At 52.8% G+C, this 20,791-nt stretch overlaps 1 protein-coding gene across 3 annotated transcripts in view; it reads left to right on the top strand.

The window, feature by feature from the left end:
* ITPK1 (inositol-tetrakisphosphate 1-kinase) overlaps positions 1–20,791 on the top strand; it is a 183,811-nt gene that overhangs the window by 142,499 nt on the left and 20,521 nt on the right. For all 3 annotated transcript variants that reach the window (XM_049899713.1, XM_049899715.1, XM_049899714.1), the window contains 3 exons: positions 15,036–15,134; positions 15,631–15,671; positions 19,672–19,837. In XM_049899713.1, the coding sequence (XP_049755670.1) occupies positions 15,036–15,134; positions 15,631–15,671; positions 19,672–19,837 (306 nt within the window). The remainder of the gene's footprint in view (positions 1–15,035; positions 15,135–15,630; positions 15,672–19,671; positions 19,838–20,791) is intronic.

Genomic DNA, 20,791 nt, shown 5'->3' with positions numbered 1-20,791 from the left:
AAATGGCCGTATCACATATGTCCCTTGACAAGTTGTTTTTCCCCTGCTTAATATATCCTGGCTTCTTTCCATATTGAGAAGCCCCGGTGGCACAATGATTAAGTGCTCAGCTGCAAACCAAAGGTTGGTGGTTCCAACCAACCCAACAGCTCTGTGGGAGAAAGACCTGGCGATCTGCTTCCGTAAAGATTAAAGATTACAGCTTAGAAAACTCTACAGGGCAGTTCTCCTCTGTCACATGTCTACTCTCCAGCACCTGATGACAACGGCCGTTTCCATGTCAGCCCATAAAGATGAGGGACATAGGGCTGTCCTTGTGAGTGGCATCGTAATATTTTAGCAGGTGAATGAACATGTCTTCACAGTTTATGGTGATGGGCTCACAAGGTCATTCCAGTTTGATTTAGATTTTTTTTTCTCAACAAATTCAGCTGCAGTAAACACAGATTTTTACATAGTTCTGCAAAATTAATCCCTAGAAGTGGAATTCCTGGGTCACTGATTATTACAGACGTTCCTTACGCTGACAGATACTGCTCTGTTGCCCTTCAAAAGTTCGCACAAATTTTCCTCCTGGTTGTACCAGTCTGCCTGCGGGAGATGATACCTGTTCTAATTTGTATTTCTTTTGTTATTGGCAAGATTTTGAGCACCTCTTCATACATTTAGCAGCAACTTGCATTTCATTCCGTGACTGAATCTTCATGTCTTTTGTCCGTTTTTCTATTGGGCTCTTGGTCTTTTTCTTGTTGATTTGTTAGAGCCCTTTCAGTACTAAGGAAATTGTCCCGTTGTTAGAAAATATGGAGTGTGTCACTGATGTAAGCACCGTGTTTGTGTGGGGCCCAGCTAACATTGTCTGTCCTGCTTTTGGAATCTGTCTGTACTACCCAGGAGAGCACTTCGCGCATTACTTTTCAATGTCTGGGAAACAAGGCTGCTGCCTTTGGGGCGTTGGAGCGAGTAGGGGCAGCGAGCGTCTGCCTGGGCCCGGAAGGGGCCGTAAATCATGGGAACAGCTGCCTCTGTGCTAATCCATGGCGGCTGGGACTCTGGAATGTCAGTGTCTCCACTGGGCCAGTGTCTGGCTCTTCTGCTGCTGGGCTGCAAACAAGCTGAGTGCACGCAACTCTCCAGATGAAACGGGTCATTAGCGAAGCCAGACAGGAGGAAAACCACTCGGCCAGCTGACTACTGTGTGCTTAATAGGGCCATACAGGCCCGGTCGAGAAATGTCAGCCATGTGACATTTGTTTCCCTTCTCCCTGCCCAGAAATAGGCCCTACCCCCGATTTCAGGCTGGTCCCCCATCCCATTCCTTGGCTGTTACCCCCTGACAGCCTACCCGCAGCCACAGGGCGGTATGAGCTGCCTCAAGGCCTTTGAGCTGCCCAGAAGCCTCCAGGGGAGCAGGCTGTGGGCTGCAGCACCTGTGAAATGGCCCCCTCCCGGGGTCCAAATAACACCATGAAGCTTCCGCCATAAGAACTCATAGTAACCAAGCAGATTGGTTTTGTGTAAGAAATTACTACAAACTTAGTGGCTTACAGTAGCTGTTTATTAGCCGGCGGGTGGGGATGTCAGAAGTCTGCACTGCGTGGCTGGGGCCCCTATGTAGGGCGTCACAGACTGAAATCAAGAATCTGCTTCCAAGCTCATTCTTGTTGGCAGAATTCAGTTCCTTGTGGGCGTAGGACTGAGGGGCCATTTTCTTGCGGGCTGTCGAGCAGGAACGGCTTCCAGCTCCCACACACAAGCCACCCGTGTTTCTTCTCACGTGGTCATTCAGCCTTCAAGCCAGCACCGGCCCGTCCATCTCCCTCATGCCTCTGATCTCTACTTCCTGTTCTGTGGCTGGCCAGAGAAAACTACTTCTAAAGGACTCATGTGATTAACTGCCCCACCCCCCACCCCAATAATCTCTCTATCTTAGGGTCAGCTGCTGTGTTCAGAGCTCTAGGGTGGGCCTCAGGCACACAGCAGTGAGCAAGACACACTGGGCCGCACATACGCAGCTCCCAGTCTTGCCATCGAGGCAGACACCAAGCAAACCTTGATTGTCCAGGGGGCCCAGTGGAGGGGTCACACGCAGGGGCACTGAGGAAGTGGGGAAACCTCACTTTGTCCAGAGCATGGAGGGCAAGGAGTTTATGGGGTGCTGATCTGGAGGTACAGGCAGGGATTGGGTCTCAGGGAACTGCATGCGAAGGCTGGTTAAGGAGGCTGGACTTGATCCCAGGGTAAGCAAGAGTCACGGGGGCATTTGAAGCAGGCGGCTCAGCGTCAGGCTGGGCCCCACAGCGCCCCCTGCTGAGGCCTCCCTGCCACTCGCTGTGAGGAGCGAAGGAGAGAAGGAGGCGCGTCCCCACTCAGCCAGTGCTGCTCCCCCCTCCTCCCTCCTCTCCTCAGGGAGGCCCTGGGGAAGGAACACCGGGTCAGGGGTCCAGGTCCGGCCTTCTCAGGTTCTGAGGCCTCCAAGATCCCTGCCAGGTGGTCTGTGTGATCGGTGGCAAGAGCCCAGGGACTCCCCTTACACCCACTGTACTCATGTGGCTGTGCTAATATCAGGCCCTTCTTGTCATCAGACCATCTGTGTGACTGGACAGATAAGCAGTGCCCAGTGCTGCCTGGAGAAAGCTTTCCTAGGCCATCTTGCAGTAACTAAGAGCCCCATGGGGCCATTTCTGTCAACCTTGAGGCCCTTCGGCTCTCCTGGGGCTCCTCGGTACCTGAACTGCAAGAGCTGGGCCTTCCTTCCTCCCTGATCCCCAAAGGTGAGCACCTGAGTCCTTATGCCCGAAGCCCATGAGATAGTCCTGGCTCCTGAGCAGCCCTCCAGACCTCTTTGCATACTGCAAATGGTCCCCCGTGTCACTGGCTAGGCCGCAGATGAGCAAGGGGAGGCAAACCCAACCCCAGCTAATAATGGCAACAAAGGTGTACTTGTGTCACTGTGTCCCATGCAGTCTCAGCCCTTTAACTTACGTTCACTTGTTTAATCCTCCCGACAAGCCTACTTAGTAGGTGCTGCTGTTGTCCCCTTATTTAATCCTCCCAACGAGCCTGCTTAGTAGGTGCTGCTCTTTTCCCCGTCTTGCAGATGTGGAAACAGAGGCACAGGGAGTTTTAAGTGGGCAGCCTAAGGTTAGACGGTGGATCTAGGACTGAAACCCAGGCACTTGGCTCTAGATTCCTTGCTGCGACCACTGCCGCATTGACCCATGGCCCATCCATGGCCCTTGGGGGGTGCTGCAGTGGCGCCAAGGGCTTCGAGGATGAGAATCAGCTTCTCCGGGAGCCTGACCCAAACAAAGGACAGCCCCTCTCTGCTGACTCCCTCCCTGGGCAACAGATTCTCCAGTGGCTGTCACAAGCCCGGCTGGTCAGTCCCCACAGCCCCTGGGCATGCCAACTTCAAGGCCTGAAACATTTAATGTCTTACACAAAACAAAGCATATTGTTTCAGTTCTGTGTCTTCCAGGGGTGTTAATGGGCTGAAGATGCCCACGATGATGTCATTGCTGTCCAACTGTCCCCATCCTTTTGAAGCCAACACAAATCCTGTCTTTCTGTGAGCTTTTCCAAACAAACCCAGCCTGCTGCTGCATGCCAGTCGCCATACCACCCTTCCCTCAAGGGGCCCTTGGCTGTAGGAGGGATAAGTCAGTTCCCGTAAACTGAATTCAGAGTGAGCTGTTGGCAAGGTAGGTGTTAGGGGGACATGCTCTGGAAGCCAGAGGAGGGGGCACTTCTTAAGTTAACTGGAAAGAATCAGCAAAGATGAAGGAGAAGATACTCTGATTTACCTGGAGGGGCCTGGGGGAAGGACGTAGGGGAGGAAATGAGCCACAGGGGCACCCAGGTGAGGACAGGCCCCGCCGAAGAGCATGGATATGGCTGGAGCACCGCCTTCAGGAAAGGGCATGCACTTGGCTGCAACTGGATGCCTGGAGCCCTCGGGGCCAGGCCAGATGGACAGGCTGTTGCCTTCTTGTACAGAGCCAGTGCTGTGGCCCCAGCTTACTCCCACTGGCCCAGCACTGGGGCTTTCTCCCAGCTCCATTACTAAATACTTCTGGAGTTTGTTAAACAAAAAAACAGGGCTTTGAACCAGATCATTCTAGTTTGAACCCCTGCTGAGAATTTGCATTTCTGCAGATATACTGAACCAGAATGTACATGTTAAACAAGATATCCAGGTGATTCTTAATTATAATAAATTTTGAGAACCACTGCTCTACTAGTGGTTCTCTGAATTGGTTCTAACCAGCAGCATTACCATCCCCTGGGAACTTGTCAGAGCGCTAGTGGTACAGTGGGTAAGAGCTCAGCTGCTAACCAAAAGGTTGGCAGCTCAAATCCACTAGCTACTCCTTGGAAATCTACTCTGTCGTATAGGGTCACAAGAAAGCCCTTTTTTGGTACCCTCACCCTCTAGCCATCCTCTCCCCACTGTGGCAGCTCTATCCACAGACCACCTGACTCCTGGCCCCCTGCCTACCCTCTAACCAGAATACACACAACTGCTGGGCCCTCTTTCAACAGTCCCACCTGTACTGGAACGGTGGGAGCAGAAGAGTAGTGTGAGGAGGGTGAGTGGCCCTCCTTGTCTCAGGTGCATGTCCATCCCTCACATGTTGCTCTGAGTCTTTGAATCAGGACCTGTGCTGTGTCTTCCATGCCTCTTGTCATTCAGGCCTTTTTTGACCTCTTGTTGGCTCAGGCTCGTGGCTGCCTCAGCACTCCATCAGCATCAGCTAAAGAGCTGCCCCTGGCTGAAACTCAGGTCACCCAGATTGCACAGAACATCCATCCCTGTCTAGAATTCCGGAGTACATACGGTGCCTCGTACTCCCTAACAGGGTAACAGCAGAGGGAAGGTGGCTTTGGAAAATTGCTTTAAATGAGGCATGAACACTTGGGCTCGCAGATTGGCCAGCCAGGCGCACAGGGTTTACCCATTCAAGTCTATGCAACTGTCACCAAGGCTGTTCCAGGCCAGCAGCTCAATGTGGTGACCATGTGGGGAATTGCAGGCCACCTCTTCTCTCCTGCTGTTGTGCTAGGTTCTGTGCCTCTCCTCCTTTTGTTGGCAGCGTTCCCAGCTGACTTTTATTCCATTTCTAAAGTTGTCTTCTCGCGCAGGTACAAAAGCACCTGCTTTTTCTGAGCAATGCTGGGTTGGGTTAAAGCCTGGTCTTGACCCCAAGACTACCTAGTTGATGATTCAGAATCCAAACGTGAGCAGTGCGAGAGGGTACGAGAGATAACACAGTAAGATAGCACTGCAAGAGATGGTGCCAGAACAAGGTGACTGCCAATAGGTGAGGCTGAGTGGGGCATTGTCCAGAGGCAGCATCTTTATGGTCCAGCTTGTCCTTGAGAGCTGAGCGGGAGGAGGAGGGAAGTTGCAGAGGTGGGGGGATGGTAAGGAGACCGCTCAGGTTGGAACCAGGCTGGAAATGTTCTGGGAATGTTCTTTGGTTCTGCAGTCAGATGGGATTTGGGAAGGTAAACAGGGTCAGGCTATAGAGGCCTGGAACGACCCAGGACTTCCACTCGGGCTGTGGGCAGTTTCTGAGCTGGGTGCTCCCCTGGTACAGGTGGGGGCTATAGAAAGATGACCCAGCAGCTGTGTGTCGTTGGGATTAGATGGGGGTAGGGTGGGCAGGAGGCCAGGAGTCAGGTGGTCTGTAGATAGAGCAGCTGCAGTAGGAGAGGATGGCTGGAGGGTGAGGGTATCAGTAAGGGGATCTCTTATTAACAAACTGCAGGACATTTCTCCAGGCAGCTGAGAGGAAGATGGGGCACAGCACTGGTACTGCGGGGGACATGTCCTAGGGGATAGGTGGTGCTGGGCACAGAACCTGGGGTGGGGTCTCCTGGAAGCAGAGGGCTGGCGAGGTATAGGTGGGCGCCAGGTGCACTGAAAAGGATGGCACGCACATGGAAACAGCCTGGCCCTGGTTCTCAAGTGCATCCCAAATGCCCTTCATGGATGTGACCTCACTGAGTCCCCAGACAACCCTGGGAGCTAAGCAGTATTGTCCACTTTTACACGTGAAGATTCAGAGAGGCTCAGTGCCCTGGCCAGGGCGGCATTGGTCTCAGTGAGTGGCAAGGCTAGCTTGGCGACCTTAAAGTCAGTGCTCGTAATTGCTGCCCTGTTTTGTCCTCTGGGCTGCCCTGGACTGTGGCTGTTTCTTCCAGGCAGTCTTCCCGGGTTCCCCTGCTTCTAGATGTCCTGGATGTCCGTGGTCAACCTGTTCAGTGCCCTTCCCTCGATGCCTAATCAGCATTTGACCCCTTTCCCAGCACCCCTCGCTTCTGCCGCCCGCAGGAAATGTGGTGGTACTGGTAGGAACGACAGTGACGGTGATGGTAATAGCTAGTTGTTGTCGCAGCCTGACTAGGTGTCAGGATTTCAGCATGAGAACTGTCCTCTGCACCTGCAGGGGTGGTTACCTCTGAGTGGAGCAGGAGCAGAACAGAGATGTGGGGTATTAGGTGTTCTCAGTGTGGGAGAGGGGGAGCACCCTCTAAAGTAGGTAATAGTGTTGCCCTCATTTTACAGCGGGGAAACTGAGGCACAGGGCAGTAAAGCTGCTCGGCCAAAGTCATACAGTTGACATGAGGTAGGGCCAGGATTCCAACCTGGATGGCCTGGGTCCTCCCAGACCCTGAGCATCCAGTTGGGTGGGAGAGACAGCACATTGGTCAGCTGAGACGAGCTGCAAAGAGCCCTTGGCCTTCACAGCAGAGAGGCTCTTTCTAGACATTCAGGAGGGGGGTGTTCGGGGAAGCCTTCCTGGAGGAGGTGGTCCGGCCTGAGTCTTTGAGGGCAAGCAGGAGTTTCCCCAGCCAGGAAGGTGCAAGAAGAAAGGGCTTGCACGGCAGGGGGACCAGCATGTTCAGAGGCTCCCAGGCCTGAGAATTTAGGGTGTTGGTTTTCCCCTACCTCTTGCTTTCTAAAGCTGGAATGAGAACCTGAGTCATGCCAACCCCCCTTTCCTGTGCCTGCTCTGTCAGTGACACAATGGCTCACCCTCTGTACCCCTCCCTAATAAGGCCCACTTCCTGCCATAACAACTCTGGGCCCTGGGAATGGGGAGTGACGCAAGAAAGCGGGAAGAACCCAGCTCTAAGAGGCAACATCTGAGGCCAGCCAGCCTGGGCCTCCCACGCAGGGTGCCCAGGGCTCAGCTGTCCAGCCAGGGTCCAGGTGGCTCCCAGCCCCGTGGGAACCTGCTTTTGATATGGGCCACCCCCTCAGGCCAGTGGTTAGTTTTACTGTCATTCATTCATGAGTTCACTGTTCACTGGATACAGCTGTGGACATGATAGCTACAGGCCCTGCTCCTGTGAAGCCTGCCTTCCACTTGAGGTTTGGAGAGACCAAATTGGTTCAGCAGCTTTCTGGCTAGAACTAGAGAGTTTGTATAGATGTCAACCTCCCCACATTCACCAAGACCCACTTGATGTCACCATGGTGCTACCAGGATGTACCCCACCTGGGCTGGGGCCCCCTGGCCGCCCAGTTTGCCTGGCAGGCGGGAAGCCTTGGTCTGCTGGCTGGAAGTCTGAGCCCCACCTCTTGCACCCCTTCTGGCCCTGCCTTCAGCATGCACAGGGTGGGGAGGGGTAATCCTGTTGTCTCCGCTTTTGTCCCATTGGGAGCTGGGGATACCTGGGAGTGCAGAGCCACCCTGGTCATGTGACAACTATGTGCCGAGGGCAGCTCTAGGCTCCTGTCTGCTCGCCGCCTCCAGAGTGGCTGGCCTTCTAATCTAGTTACCCTCATTCTCCAACTGGGGACCCAAGACCCAAAGCTAAGGAGCTTGCCCGGGCCCAGAGAGCTGCTGTGACTTGCACAGACATCTCAGTCTCTCTCAGTGTATGTGTGTACCTTGGCCCCCAGTCCCCTGTGCCTGCCCACAGTGCTTTGTGCCTCGCTCCCCCTGCTGGGAACCCTGTGGCCCCAGGGTGACCAGACATGTAGGGTGGCTCTTTCACCATGTCACCCACCCTCCTTCCTTTGTCAAAGTACTTAAACACACTCACTGCCCAGATTTCTGTAAACAGGAGTAGCCAGGACATCTCGTTGCTGGCACCACCACAAAGTAACGTCCCTTTGGGAAGCAGCATGGCACTGTGTGACAGGAACCATAGACACGCCAATTCCTGTGGAAACCCCTCTTCGGGGACCCAACCTGTGTGAACAGTAGGCCACAAGCACAGAGCATGGACAAAGCTCCATGAGGGAAGAAAGTGAGCACCAACCTACATGTCTGACTTTGAGGGTGTTGCCCATTGAGTGACCAGGATATGTGAGAATACTGGCAGCAGTGATGTTTGGTAAAAACCGAATGAAGAAGAAAGTCCAGTCATAATCCTAGCCAAGTGGGCAGACAAGCTGCATCTGCAGGGGCGAGTCATTTCGGGAAATGAAAGGTGGGGGCCGAGAGGGCGCCCATGGCACTTGCCATCTCTTTACTGTTTCCAACGGAACAAGCCCCGGACTGGGCAGGCCTGAGGGGAGCAGGGGAGTAGTGACATACAGTGGCCTGGAAAGCGGGTCGGGTAGTACTTAGACATGCTGCCTACGGCCTCTGCATCTGCGCAGATGTGGTGACAGAGTGCCATACCCCTTCACTGGACAGGTCAGCTCATTCAGCAGATATTTATGAAGCACCTACTGTGTGCCTGCACTGTTCTAGCCCTGGGCCTACCGCAGTAGACAAAACCCCCAAAGCCCTGCCCCTGTGGAGCCGACATTCTAGAGTGGGAAACAGAACTCCAGGTGTAATAAGGAAGTGCGCCGTGGCATGGTCCAGGGGAGGGGATGGAGTGGAGACACCTCCCTGCTGCCCGGGGTCACTCAGCAGGCTCCCAGCCACCGTTGGCCCTGCCTCCCAGCCCTGTCCCCCACCTCTCCCCACCACGTCTTCCTAGCTCTTCAGCTCCCATCAGACTGGCCCTAACTCCTGGGTGTTATTCTCTCCTTCCGGGGCCCTGCCCATCACAGGCGCTTCAGAACATACACCAATTTAACACTTTCTACATGCGCAGTTCAGTGAGGTTGATTACATTCTTGGAGTTGTCCATCCATCCTCACCCTGCTTTTCTGAGTTGTTCCTCCCCCGTTAACATAACCTCGCCGCCTAAACTTCCTGCCTGACCCTTCGAGTTGCTGTTGTCAGTTTGATCCCATATAGTTTTATAAGAGCGTAATGCTCAAGGCAGACATTCATTACTAGTGTCTTGGTTATCTAGTACTGCTCTACCAGAAAGACCACAAGTGGATGGCTTTAACGAACAGATTTATTTTCTCACAATGTAGGGGACTAGAAGTCCGAATTCAGGGTGCTGTCTCTAGAGGAAGGCCGTCTGTCAGCTCTGGAGGAGAGTCCTTGTCTCTTCTGAGCTTCTGCTTCTGGGCAATCTTCATGTGACTTGGCATCTCTCTTCCCCCATCTCTGCTTCTTAGCTTACTCGTTTTAATCTCTTATATTTCAAAAGAGATTAACTCAAGACACACTGTGCACTAATGCTGCCTCATTATCATAATAAAGACAACACATTCTCAAATGGCATTATAACCACAGGCATAAAACCAAAAAAACCAAACCTGCTGCATAGAGTTGATTCTAACTTGCAGCGACCCTAGAGGACACAGTAGAACTGCCCCATAGGGTTTCCAAGGAGCACCTGGTGGATTCAAACTGCCGACCTTTGGTTAGCAGACATAGCTCTTAACCACTATGCCACCAGGGTTTCCATCCACAGGCATGGAGATTAGAAATTAATAACACAAATTTTTGGAGGGTACAATTCAATCCATAACGACTAGTTTAAGCTAAACTGTTGTGTGGTTTTAAGAAGGCTTCAGGGGATTTTTGGTTTAAGGTTTAAAGATTAACTCAGGACAATACTTTAAGGGGTTTATCTGGCCTCAGTGGTGCCGGAAAGTCTAGATTCCATGAGAATTTGAAATTACGTCCTGCATTTCCCCCGTTTTGATCAGGATTCTCCTACAGACTCTTTGATCAAAATGCTCAGTAGTGGTAGCCAGGCACCATCCAGTTCTTCTGGTCTCATGGCAAAGGAGGCAGTTGTTCATGGAGGTGATTAGCCACACACTCCATTTCCTTCTCTTATTCCTGACTCTCCTTCTTCCTCTGTTGCACCACGTGAATAGAGACTAATTATTGTACCTTGGCTGTGCCTCTAGGTCTTTATCAGGAGATAAGGTCACTGTCTGGGTTAAGAAGGTAAACTGGTCCAGGAGAAGGGTACTCAGGCAGCGCTACCCTGCGAGAGGGTTGCTGGGCACAGGAGAAGGCCAGTGAGGGCGAGACCACAGCCAGGGGAGATGGGCAGCAGGGCCACAGATCTTCCTGCTGCCTGTGAGACCCACTGCTGCATGTCCTTTGTGAGACAGCCCTCTAGCAAGGAATCTCTCCCATTTTACAGACTAGGACAGCAAGACTTGGCAGAGTTAAGTCATTGCTGAGGGTTACAGCTAGTTCACCCCAGATTCAAAGTCAGCCTTTAGAGCTGCCCCACCCCCCCCCGCCCCCCCAGCGCCGCCTTCTCTTCTTCCTCTCCTACCCCAGTTGTCCTCTTACATCTGCCTTTTGTCATTGGTCCTTTGGTTTTCTTGCCAGTTCTGAGTGGATGCCAACTGTCAGATGAGAGCAAGGCACCCAGCAGAGTGAACAGGACAGTGGCGTACAGCTCAGGACGCCTAGGGTTTCTTCCTGGCGCCACCCGTAACTTGTGTGTGGCCTTGAACTCTTTCTCTCTCTCGGCTGTGGAGCCCTGCAGCTGGGACTTGCCTGTCTCCAAGGACCTTCCAGCTTCATATTCTCTGATGGGGGTGGCAGAGAAGGAAGACGGGAGCTTTCCAGTTTCCCAGGAGCTGATATTGCAGTTCTTAAAAGAACATGAGCCACCACCTAACCAAAAAAAGCCTCTTTCCAGTTCCCGCTCAGAAGTGAAGGCAGTAAATTAAGCAACAGTAGCCTTTTTCAAGGAACCAGAAATAGCTGCCTGGCTCCCAGTGCAGACTTACAGAAAGAGCCTTTATCCTGGCTCTATTTGGGGAAAAGAGCTGCTGGCCATGGCAGACCAGTTTCCCATAGTTGAGCTGGAGGGACCTCTGCTGTCCCTCACTAGGAGCAGGGCCGACATGTATGCTGGGGTTGGGGGGAGATGGGGGAATGCACCTGGGACCGCGGGACCACCATGCAGGGAAGGCAGCCAAGGCACTAGATCTGATGCTGCAGGACCTGGTTCCCTCTCCGCCCCCCCCCCCCCGCCACCAGCCAGGTGACCTCTCTGTCCACGGTCTGGACTGATGGTCACCTTCCTCTTCTCATAGGGTGAGTCTAGTTTATAGATCCAAATATCAGCATGCTGGGTCTTGGCTTGGGCTGTCCCCCCAGATGCCGACATGGTCCACTCACTCATTTCCTTCATCTTTGTTTGGCCATATGTTTTCAGTTCTCTTGTGTATGTACACCTAGGAGTGGAATTGCTAGTTTATATGGTAACTCTGGAAACCCTGGTGGCGTAGTGGTTACATGCTACAGCAGCTAACCAAAAGGTCAGCAGTTTGAATCCACCAGGTGCTCCTTAGAAACTCTGTGGGGCAGCTGTGCTCTGTCCTATAGGGTGGTTTGGTTTATGGTAACTCTTTGTAGCTTTTTGTGAAACTGCCGGACTGTTTTCTCAAGCGACCGCACTATTTTACAGTCCCAGCAGCAAGGTATGAGGACTTCAGTTTCTCTCCATCCTTGTCAACACTTGTTATTTCCTGGTGGTGGTGGTGGTGTTTTTTAATAGTCATCCTAGTGGTACCTTATTTGTACCTCTGATTTACATTTCCCTGATGGTTGATGATATTGAGCGTTTTCTGTGTTTACAGGCCATTTGTGTAACTTATTTGGAAGACTATTCAAATCATTTACCCATTTTTAAATTGGGTTATTAGTCTTTATTGTTGGATTCTTAAGAGTTGTTTATATATTCTGGATATAAGACCCTTATCAGATAAATGATTTGTAAATATTTTCCCCCATCTGTGGATTGTCTTTTCACTTCTTCATAGTATCCTTTGAAGCAAAAAGTTTTAAATTTTGACGAACTCCAATTCATCTATTTTTTCTTTGGTTATTTGTGCTTTTGATGTCCTATCTAAGAACCTGTTGCCTAATTCAAGGTCACAAAGATTTACACCTACATTTCCTTCTAAGCATTTTAGCTCTTACATTTAGGTCTTTGATCCATTTTTAGTTGATTTTTGTATATGGTATGAGGTTAGGGGTCCAGCTTCATCCTTTTGCATGTGGTGGATACCCAGCTGCCCAGCCCCATTTGTTGAACAGGCTGTTCTTTCCCCATGGAGTTGTCCTTATGGAAAGTCAGTTGACCATAGGTATATGGACTTAGCTCTGGACTCTCCATTCTGTTTCATTGCGTATGTCTGTTTATGCCAGTGCCAGACAGTCCCGATTACTGCGCCTTGGTAATAAGTTTTGAAATCAGGAAGTGAGCCCTTCAACTTTGTTCTTTTCTAGATTTTGTTTTTTAAACTATTCTAGTTATCTCACATTTCAATATGAATCTTAGGATCCGCTTGTCAATTTCTGCAAAAAGGCATCTGGGATTTTGATAGGGATTGCAGTAAACCTATGAATTCCTCCTCTGTTGCTGGATCTGAACCAGGGATGGTGCTGGAGCACTGTGCAGGGTTAAGTGAGCACTCATGTGCAGAGGGCTTACAACCCTGGCTGGGAGGGGCTCAGCAAATGCTGCCTCCAGACCACCACCACCACCCCCGCCCCCCTCCCCCCGGAGCCCCAGTGAAGCTCTGCCAGCATCTCTGAGATCTGCCGACATTCTTGTGCCTGTTTGGGGTTTGAACTTGGGGAGGATAAAAACCGTTTTAATATACTCTGTGTGAGTCTTGGCATCCATTTTTATGAGATAAATGAGGCTGGACCATGCCTTGGTTTAATGTACTGATTTCCTAGCCAGCCAAGTAGTTAAAAGCTCTTGGGGACAAGCCACTGTGCTTGTTTACTTTTGGTTTGGTTCCCAAGTTTGTGGGAGAGAGGCCACCCTCACCCCCACTAACTTTCTGCCTTCCCTGGCCCCTGTGCCCAGAAGCACAGGGTGGTCCCCGCCTCCTCAAGGCCTCAGGGGCTGACGGGTAAGGCAACTCTGACAAGAAATAATATTAACAAGCTGGTAATTTAATACCAGCAGAGGGGTTCAGAATGTGTTTTGTTTGCCCACAAATGACCCATTTAGCCTTTCCTCAAAGCCTGGCACCAGAATCCTAATGAGGAACTTCTCAGAGAATCTACTGGGTGGACACCCGGAGGTGATGGGCGCTCTTCTGAGACTGGCTCCTGGAGGAAAGCCGGGACGAGGGGGTGAGAAGGGGCTGGCGAAGGGGCTGCGCTGGGGCCCGGCTGCAGGACTTGGGGGCATGTAGTGAGTCTGCTTGAAGGGATTTTGGAGGCAAGACTCAACAAACGTGGTGAGCGATTGGATGGGCCGGGAGTTAGGGTTTTATGGGTCATGTTAGGCAGTGAGCAGGCGAGGGCTGGTGCTCTGTCCATGTGGTGGAATCACTGTATGACGAGGGGCAAGCTCTTTAATCTCTTTGGCCTCAGTTTCCTGCCCCTGGGATTATTTTGAGGAATTCAGAGATGATGTATACAAAGCCCTTAGCGCAATCCTGGACATGTGACAAGGACAGTGTGTAACATTGTTCCTGCCATTATTGCTATACCAAGAAATTTTATATATATATATATATATTTCAGGTATTCTCCAACCACAACAGGGTTCCGTTCTGACGACTGCATCCTAAATTGGTTCTGTCAGAAGTCGAATATCTCTTCTTTTCTTTTTCTTTAGTTTTTATTATTATTGCCCTTTATTATCAGTATCTTTATAAACCTGATCGTTGTCTTTGGAGATTGGCGTGAAAATGATATCAGCAAATTACATGCTGCAGCCTTGTTTGTGGTATGTGTTACTAACGATAAGATTTAGCAAAAAAAAGGACAATCCTAAGTGTGGTTCATCGTAACTTGAATACGCCGTAAGCCGGGAACCGCCTGTACATACATATGTGTATACACGCAGATACAATGAGAGCCCGGAGTCAGCGGGACTGCCTCCTTTTTCCAGGTCTAGCAAGTTTTCCGCCTTTGACAGGGTGCAGTCTCACCGCTTTTCTATCGCTCTCTATTAGTGGAACATTGTTGAGCTTTCTTTCTCTGACAGGTTTTTGCCTTCTGCAGGTTCCGGCTTCCACAGGTGTTACTGTATATATGTTCTGAGGCTGTGTGTATGTATGTATGCGTACGTACACACAGCCTCAGAATCTTATGTGTGTAATCGTATGCACATACACACACACACATTTATGAAAAGATTGGCCTGCCACCCTGATACCCGTTGGCATCTCAGGAGGCCTGGGAGACTGGGTGGGGATGGGTGGAGCTGAGCGTACCACATGTGTGCTAGGTCGAGCCGACTGAGAGCTTTACCCACAGCTCCAGGCAGGAACCATGATTATTGCCATCTTGTGGATGAAGAGACAGGCACAGCACAGTTAAGAACCTGCCCCAGGTCACATGCCTAGTCAGTGGCTGAGCTGGAAGTTGGACCCAGGCCATCTGGCTGCAGGACCTAATGGCTGTGCTTTGGGCTTGTGGGAGTCAACTCCAGGTGGCCCAGTGTATAAAGACCAAGTTCACAAGTCAGGTGTTCAGCCCTTGCTGGGCGTCTAAATCGTCAGGCAGCAGAGCTGGGAGTAGGCCAGGTGTGCTGACTGCTCTCTCCTCCCCCTAGACTCTGGACAGTGGGGCTGGGGGCAGGTCAGGCGTGCTGACTGCCCTCTTCTCCCCCTAGACTCTGAGCTGGGCATGTCGACCACTCTTTCCTCCCCCTAGGCTCTGGGCAGTGGGGCCTGGGGCAGGCAAGGTGTGCTGACCGCTCTGTCCTCCTCCTAGATGACCGCATCTGCTCTCCACCCTTCATGGAGCTCACAAGCCTGTGCGGGGATGACACCATGCGGCTCCTGGAGAAGAATGGTCTGGCTTTCCCATTCAGTACGTACCGCATCCAGAGCGAGTCTGGCCTGGGCCCAGCTGCTCCCCGCCTCTCCTGACCATGAGACCCGTGAGGGATCAGAGGCCCTGAGCTCAGCTGGTCCAGTGGGGAAGGCCCTTGGGGCTGCCCACAGTCCCCCTGGTTTTGAACTTGCCCAAGTGTGTGTGTGGGCCTCAGCTGTTGAAGAGCATGACCTGGAGCCCCGCCGGCCCACTCTACTCCCCCCCCCCGCCCCCGCACTGTCCCCATCGCTGGTGCAGGCAGAGGGCTCCTCTTCCTGGCCTGGTGGCCTCTATCTGCATTACCCTGAGGGCAGGTAACTGCCATCATCAGGCAGAGCCAGCACGTCCCAGGGCCTCCCACCTGCCCCTTCCCCATGTGGCACAAGAATTCTGAGAGCTGCTTCCTGGACTCGCCATGTCTCTGCTGTATCGGCCAGGCCCGGCTTTGATGGTCTCACTAATTCCTCTCTGCTTTTCTCTCCCCTGTCCATAGTCTGCAAAACCAGAGTGGCTCATGGCACCAACTCTCACGAGGTGAGTGGAAGATTGCATCCCCCTCGCCTCTGTCCCACCTCCTCCTTTCAAGTCCTAGTGTCTCCCTGGGACGCAGCTGTCCATGTCCACACCTGCTGTCCTGCTCCTGCTCCCCCCGGCTCCTTGATAGGCAGCCTCCTGTCTCCCTCCCACCCTTCCCCCCACCCTGGGGCTCCGAAAGAGCCAAGCAGAGGCAGCACCAGGCTCTGTGTGGTGGCCCCCTCCTCATCTCTGTGCCCATCCATTCCCAAGGCCAGGATGGATGTGCTGGGGGCCCGTCTGTCCCCTGTGGAACCCATGAGAGCTGCATCTGACCTGTTCTTGGCTTTCTCTGGGTTCACATTGTCCATCACTTACTGGGCACCTGCTTTGTGGCAGGCACTGGACGGGGCCCAAGTCAGGGCATTAACATAGAAGATTCGGTCACTCCCCACAAGGGTCTCTCAGTCCTGCTGAATTTAAATGGGGGAGGAGGAGAAGAAAAGGAGAACCACACCTGCTGGCATGAGTTGGTTTAGCCAGCGATCCATTCATTCTTTCATTAACTTGGCAATGTTCCCGGCCTTGCCTCGGGTGCCAGGGAAAGGAAGCAGAAGACGGAATTCCTGTGCAGGTGGGGCCTGCCCAGTAGGCGATGAAGTCCTTAGAGGGTGTGGTGCAGGGGAGGTGAGCGAATGAGGCATGTTGGGACAAGGAGAATGGGTGCCACACAGGGCCCCACTGGGTCCCCAGGGACCACACCCTGCGATGTTTCATCCAGGCTGCCCTCTCTCTGTGCAGCCCAGCCTAGGGCCTCCCCATTAGGCCCAACTGAGGGTACCCTGGAGGCCAGGCTGGACGGGTGGACAGAACATGGTTCAGGCAGCAGACGTTTGAACATTCCACAGCTCACCTAGTGGGCCCTGCAGGGACAGCCTGTCCCTGGGCAGCCCCACCCTCAGTAATGCTCCCTAGGAGCTGACAACTAAACACGAAGGCCCCGGTACATTGACCTATTATAGATTTACATGGTGCTATTTTTTTTTTTTAATATGGAAACCCTGGTGGCCTAGTGGTTAAGAGCTATGGCTGCTAACCAAAAGGTCAGCAGTTCGAATCTACCAGGCACTCCTTGGAAACCATATTGGGCAGTTCTACTGTGTCCTGTAGGGTCACTATGAGTCAGAATTGACTCAGTGGCAACGGGTTGTATGGGTTTTTAATTTATCCCTGTTGGCACAGTGGTTAAGCACTCAGCTGCTAACCCACCAGCTGCTCCACAGGAGAAAGATGTGGCAGTCTGCCTCCATAAAGATTATGGCTGTGGAAGCCCCATGAAGCAGTTCTACTCTGACTTATAGGGTCATTATGAATTGGAATCGACTTGACGGTATTGTTTCTTATTTATCCCTGGCAAACATTTATAGGGAATGTCTATAAGCAGATAGCATCGTACAGCTTGGTGCCTGCTGTGGTGGGGTTGTCCAGCCAGGGGTGTGCCCATACTCATGGGAAGGAAGGTGGGGACATCTCTCTGAACCATCACACACTGCCGAAGTCGCCCTCTCCTAGGCCGGGATCCCTCATCCAGGCTTCCTGCAGGGGCAGCGCCCTCAAGGGTGGGCTCCCTGGCCAAGCCCAGGGATGGAGCAGTAGGGCTCAGCTCAGCCAGAACTGTTCATGGAGCCCTACCCCTTCACCAGCCCCAGCGCCCACCTGCCAGCCTCCCACCTGCCCCCTTTTACCACCTAGTAGCCCCTCTGCATGTCAGTTTCTTGGGGTTTTCAGGATGGAAGGATGAGCGTAAGCTTTGTTTGATAACAGAATCCAGGGGCCACCCTATATCAAAGAGGTCAGTGTGGGAGGAGAGGAGCTACTTCCGTTGTTCACACAAGGTTAAGACCTGGGACTCTGGACTCACACAGAGTCCAGGCTAGCCGCTGTGCCTTGGGCAGATGACACAACCTCTCTGAGCCTCAGTTTCTCACATCTGTAACTGGGGGTACAGTGAGTTAGTGTGAAGGATGAGGGAGTCACCACCCACGGAGCTGTTGCTGTGGGCCTTGGCACAGAAAGTGTTCAGTAAATTCCGGGGCCGTGAAGCTAGTGAGCAGCCAGTTGCTCTGGAGCATGCTGGGTAATTGCAGAGGGGGTGGGGCATGAGCTCCCCCCTCAGGAGGCCCCTCATTGGCCTGGAGCGTTGACCCTCGTGTGTGATCAGTGCCCTCAGAGGAGGTTCCAGTCACCCCTCATCCATCTTACCGAGTCTGGTTGCACCGTGCGCCCCCTGTCCCACCGAGGTGCTTTTCTCATCAGCAGCCAGCAGAGTGCACTGTTCCACCCAGGCCCCCCCGCCCCCTCCCCCCGCCCCCTCCCCCCGCTCCCTCCCCCCGCCCCCTCCCCCCGCCCCCAGAGACTGAGACCAGGACACTGTCCTGAGCATATGTAGACCTCCCAGGAGGACGGAAGATACCACTGTGTTGCATGCTTGGCTTTAGACAGGAAAGCGGGTGTTTCTGGATGGGGTCATCTCCCATATGCCAGCCTGCCCAAGCCCTCTTTTAATTCCTGGCCCCTAGCTCAGGCCAGCCCCAGCCCGGTCTAGGGCAGGGATTTGGAACTGGTTGAATAAGTGAACGAAGAGCCACCAACCAAAACTGGGACTGGTTGCCAGAACTACTCCATTTTCATTTTTATGTTCACAGAGCTGTTTGGATCTTTTGTTTTGTTTTGTTTTGTTTTGTTTTAAGCCAGCTCCAAGCAAACTAGTTTGACCCATAGTGGAATCTCTCTTTTTTAAAAAAACAAACTACTGAGCGAAAAGCTCCCACTGTCCTTGAGGCTGCCCCATGCTGGTTGTTACTGCTATTTTACAGATGAGGAAACGAAGCTTAAGCCGCCAGCCAGTGCGGGAGCTGGGATTCGAACCCTTTTCTGATCCCCCCAGCCCCTCCTCACACATACACGTGCACTTTCTGTTTTTCCTGTGAGGCCTGCATTTCTGCTTCTGCCCTGCCCAGCTGAGTGCCCGGCACATAGAGGACAGCGCTCTGTGACAGTTGATGTGGAGGTGGCAGCCGGTGCAGGCGGCCAGCTGTCCAGGCCCCATTATCCCTGCTCAGCTGGCCTTGGGCATCTGGTGGCTCTTTCCTGGGGCCCGGTGGGCTGAGGGATTAACTGTGACCCCAGCACTGACAGCTGACTCGAGGTTGCCGTGGGCCGACCCCTCTGTCCCTTTGTCCTTAAAGCAGACCCAGCCTTGGCCAAGGTGGAGAGTTTTTCTCAGCAGCCCCTCTGTTCTGCCTACCTCAGTCCCCTCCAAGTCCTCTCGTCAGAACCTGTGCCCCCAGGGAACCAGGAGCAGCCTGCACTGGGCGCTTACAGGGGCCTTTTCCTGCTTCTTGAGAGTCTGTGTGGTTTAGTGGGGTAAGGGGGCAAGGCCTGGTGCTGGGTAGATCTGGGCTGCATTCCAGGCTCCCTCACATTCCAGAAAATCTCTTCTCAGGGCCTCAGTTTCCTCATCTGTAAAAGGGGGATGATGATGGTGCCCACCTCAGAGGTGCATTGTGAGGGTGACACCAAGTGTAACTCACATAAAATGGTTGGGATGGGGACTGGCGTATCGTGGGCACCCACCAGGGGGCAGTTCTTGTTATTGTACAGGCTTGAACCTGATCCAGAGCTTTCTCCTCCTGCCTCCCCCTCCCAGGTCTTAGTGCAAGAGCCTCTAGGTAGTCATGAGGGCTGAGTAGTGCCCAACCCAGGGGGTCCCATTCCCTGAGACTACAGTGTGAATAGTGCCCCTGGAGTTGTGCAGTATACAGCCTGTGCAACCTTCCGTGGCAGGCCTGGTAGATGCAGGATTTCCAAACCCCACAGCATGAGTGACCCCCAGGGGTTCTTGAGTCCCACTCCGTTCACCCTGCATGACACTCTTCTGGGCCTTGGTGGTGGGGCTCTGGAATGCTCCTGTGTCCAAGCTGGTGGACTATGATGGAGCCCTTGATCCCTGTCTCCCCAGATGGCCATTGTGTTCAACCAGGAGGGCCTGAATGCCATCCAGCCGCCCTGTGTGGTCCAGAATTTCATCAGCCACAATGCCGTCCTGTACAAGGTGTTTGTGGTGGGCGAGTCCTACACTGTGGTGCAAAGACCCTCGCTCAAGAACTTCTCTGCTGGCACATCAGGTAACCACGCCTTGCGCTGTCTTGGCTGTTCTGGGCCCAGGGCACAGCTGGGACGTGGCCACAGCTGCCTGTTCTTCAGCCCTTCCCCGTCACCCTGTGTTATTTTGGGGGGAGGGGGTGGGGAAGAGAGCATCTGAAGGTTGAAACATTGCATATGTACAGTAGATAGAAAGATCTTAGTACGAGTAAAATACCCTTGGCCCACCAGGTGATTGCTGGGGACTCCAGCCACCCAGCCACTGGTAACTCCAGGAAGCTTCTGGAAGTTTTCTGTACTGAAGATACCTCTGGGGTCACCTGTGCAGTAACGAGACTTGGGGGAGAAACACGCTCGAGTGAGCATAGCCAGCCCACTGTTGGTCAGCCCTTCAGGGAATCAAGGGAGGAATGGATCCCACATTTTTTTGAGCAGGACAGAACTGCTTTCTCGTGTCATCCTCATTGTCTTGTTTTCCAAATGAGGAACCAGAAGCTAGCTCACTTGCTGCTTCTGTAGCTGCTGAACTGTCAGTGCCCTGTTAGATGTCAGCAGCTGCTGGAACACAGGACTCCCTAACTGTGGGACCTTGGGGCCTTGTAAAGAGGGCACCATCACCCTGCCACGCCTCCCTCCCCGGACTGAGGATCTTGGCAGTAAGCAGGTTTTACATCATTGGGTGATGCCTGCTCAGTGTCCCTCAGGTGTGACACGGTGGTGTTCTTTGCACAGTGCTGTGTCATTTGGAGTATGTTAGGTGACCTTCACACACATAGCCAGTAGACCCAGCCAAGAACTGTCATGTCCATAGCTTTTCCTACACCACCTATTCACCCTGTTCACCAGGCCTGACACCAGGTGACCCCTGGCCCTTTCAAAAACTAACGCAAAGATTAAGATTTGCCATCATTGGAGCTGTTCAAAAGAATGTTCTCGGGTTCAGAAGGCATCCCTAAGGAAGTTCTAGAAACTTCTGA

The sequence above is a fragment of the Elephas maximus genome, chromosome 10 (assembly GCF_024166365.1).
Source record: "Elephas maximus indicus isolate mEleMax1 chromosome 10, mEleMax1 primary haplotype, whole genome shotgun sequence".
Classification (NCBI taxonomy): Eukaryota; Metazoa; Chordata; class Mammalia; order Proboscidea; family Elephantidae; genus Elephas; species Elephas maximus.
This window is presented reverse-complemented; position numbering and strand designations above follow the sequence as displayed.